Genomic DNA, 2,755 nt, shown 5'->3' on the forward strand with positions numbered 1-2,755 from the left:
GAAAGAACGTGGGCCGATCAGCATTGGACTACATAGGGCAACCTGAGGATATAGCTGGACTTGTGTCTTACCTCGCTTCCAGTGAGTCACGCTATATGACCGGTACGTATCTTGCCTTCCTGTTCCTTTCTTCGGTACTGATGAATGCACATTCAAGGACAAACGGTACGTCTTGTTATTGAACTATGGACGCCACGATCTGTTGACTCCCGGTTAGTTGGGAATTAACGGAGGATGGTGTTTCGATTAGCTGAAATTGTTTAATCGTAATTTATTCAGTTACTCTGGGTTATATTTCCGTATTGGACCAATCTTTGAAACATGTTGCCATGGGTCAAGGCAGTCGATATAGGGGCAGAAACAAGAATATCTGGCACCCAAGAACATGTCTTACCACGCTCCAAGGGGGATGCTGGGTTACAATTTTAGAGAAGAAGCCTTTGATCCCGCTTACGAATGTATCCGGCTCCGACCACGCAATGATCCGTTTCAGAAATAGTCCTTCCTTGACGATCGCTTGATTGTGTTATGGATATTCGCTACCCATTGATTCGGTACATGAGTCAAAACATGCCCGCACTCTACTTTCTCGGTCCATGCACTCACTCGCTCGTACTTTCTCTTAGTTTCCATTACTTTCTCTATTCTTCTTACTGTTACTATCAGTACGGATGCGAACCTACACACCTATCACGCCACACCTATCGTCTCCAAAAGTCATCGTGAAAGATGCCATCCTCATGTCTCCCATTGGGGTGGAAGAACTTTCAGTGCTTTCCAATTCTGTTATAGACACCGAACAAATCGAGTCCCTCCATATAAAGTTAGATACAATGACCACAGCTTGAGCATAGTCAATGTGGCTTGCCAGCATCGAAACGAGACGTAGGAACAGGGCTATGGGAAATTATTAATGTTTAATGAATCTAGCAAGGAAATATCGTCATCGCTGTCGCTAAGCTGTAATATCTTGTCGTCCGGCAGGAGACATAAAGGAAAGATGTTGCTCAAGACCTGCGGGGGAAACCGACGGACTGGGTCCAAGACCCACCAGGAGTCTGAAACATGCTTCGTTGGACACCTGGTGCCAATGTTTAGTAACCTCGAAGACTCGAGGATCAAGTGGGTGTCTGGAACAGGTGTTTGAGAGCTAGGGTGCATTGTCCCATTCGGGATTCACTTCTAACATTCACAAAGATATAGGCAACTCTGGTACTCTTGTGCACTTTCTTTCCTGTTCGGCTTCCGCAGCTTAAAGTGCTTCACATGCATAGCATTTCAAAGGCTTTCCACAAAATGACGATGGGTTTCAGATTATGGGCCCCTAAGAAAGAATTGTGGGAAGCTTAGTGCAGCCAATAGCATTTTAGAGGAAGGCTCCATGATCAATAGTCCTTTGTTCTTGAAGGATTTTACTGAAATTTCTGTGGGATGTGGTTTGACTCCGCAGTCAATCGAATAAGAATAGGTGGTTGAAACAGTTCACTTGTATTCATCTCCTACTATGTCTTGGCATATAATGATCTGAGTCACATGTGATTCTTGAACTGTGAAGCGTCTACTTAAGGGCTGAAACTATCTCCTTTTCTCTTGTTCCTTTCTCTCAAGCTATTACTTCTAGGATAACATTCTACCTCCGTTCATGATGTCAGCGCCTGAAGAACAGCAACACCCAGTGCTAGGCTACCAGCATTTCTATTCACGCATCGAAAACCAGGATATACAGCGGCAATATGTAGTTCGCGATTCACCCATCGATACGGCCCTGAACAACGTTGCCTCTCTTCCGTTCGTCTCTTTCACACTCGAAGCCTATATTAGCGAATGTGACTTCATCAGTCCTGGAGGGACTTCCTTGGGTACTCTTGGACAACCAGACATAGATATGATCCGTTCAAAAAGCAGGGCTTCCTCCTTCAGTAGGGGTGACGAAATAGTCCTGGACCCTGCATATCGCGACGGCCAAGAAATAGATGCTGAAGAATCCAAATATTCTTTCTCAGATACGGGATCATTCGACGACATCGTTTACCCCCTAAAGATTGCCCTAGGGTCAACCCTATTCATCGGTAAAGAGGTAGACGTCAGACCCTACAAGGTTGCACTGTACGACAAGGGCGGGCATTCCGATTGGTATTACGATTCGAGGCGGGGCGATCACCATGCCACTGTTCTTGTGGCGTTGAACACGCCCTGGAAAGGAGGCGCACTTCATCTCAGAAATGGAGGAGAAGAGATGACCGTAGACATGCGACCCCGCACCGAAATCAGGGAAGGTTGGTCGACACCAGAGACCCACATCCATCTCAAGGCAGCCGCATTCAAGGCTGACGTCGCCCATAAATTTGAACCCATCGAAGAGGGTGTTCAAATTATACTGCAATGCGATGCTATCGTTTCGTCACAGTCAGATGCGCCTCACTCCAACGTTGGCGGCTGCTCTTCGACCCTGGATACGGTGGCGTTCAATTCGCGCTTGGGATGCCATAGAAGTTACGTTCCAGAGATCCAGGTTCCAGCTTTCCGACCAAATGAGGCCTTTCTCTCCAAACTCGTCGAAGAGATCCAGGGGGCTATCACTACTCGTACAAAGGAAATAGGCATCCCGCTCCGATACCTTTATCAACAAGCCAGCATTAGCAAGGAATACCTCAAAGGTATCGATGCTGTCATCTACAGCCGACTCAGCGAAGTGTTCGATGTGGAGCTTGCTCCGGTTATCCTAGATGAAACTTCCGAGGATGGTGAATGGACG

General features: G+C 46.9%; 1 protein-coding gene across 1 annotated transcript; it reads left to right on the forward strand.

Annotated features, from left to right (window-relative positions):
- Nucleotides 1–1,645: 1,645 nt before the first annotated feature.
- BT62DRAFT_1025728 (uncharacterized protein) lies at nucleotides 1,646–2,744 on the forward strand (the record flags this gene model as incomplete). The annotated part of the gene is made up of 1 exon (XM_043178288.1): nucleotides 1,646–2,744. A coding segment is annotated over one exon (1,099 nt), but the record flags the coding sequence as incomplete, so codon positions are not given.
- Nucleotides 2,745–2,755: the final 11 nt, after the last annotated feature.

This window comes from Guyanagaster necrorhizus, assembly GCF_019112545.1.
Source record: "Guyanagaster necrorhizus MCA 3950 unplaced genomic scaffold BT62scaffold_140, whole genome shotgun sequence".
Classification (NCBI taxonomy): domain Eukaryota; kingdom Fungi; phylum Basidiomycota; class Agaricomycetes; order Agaricales; family Physalacriaceae; genus Guyanagaster; species Guyanagaster necrorhizus.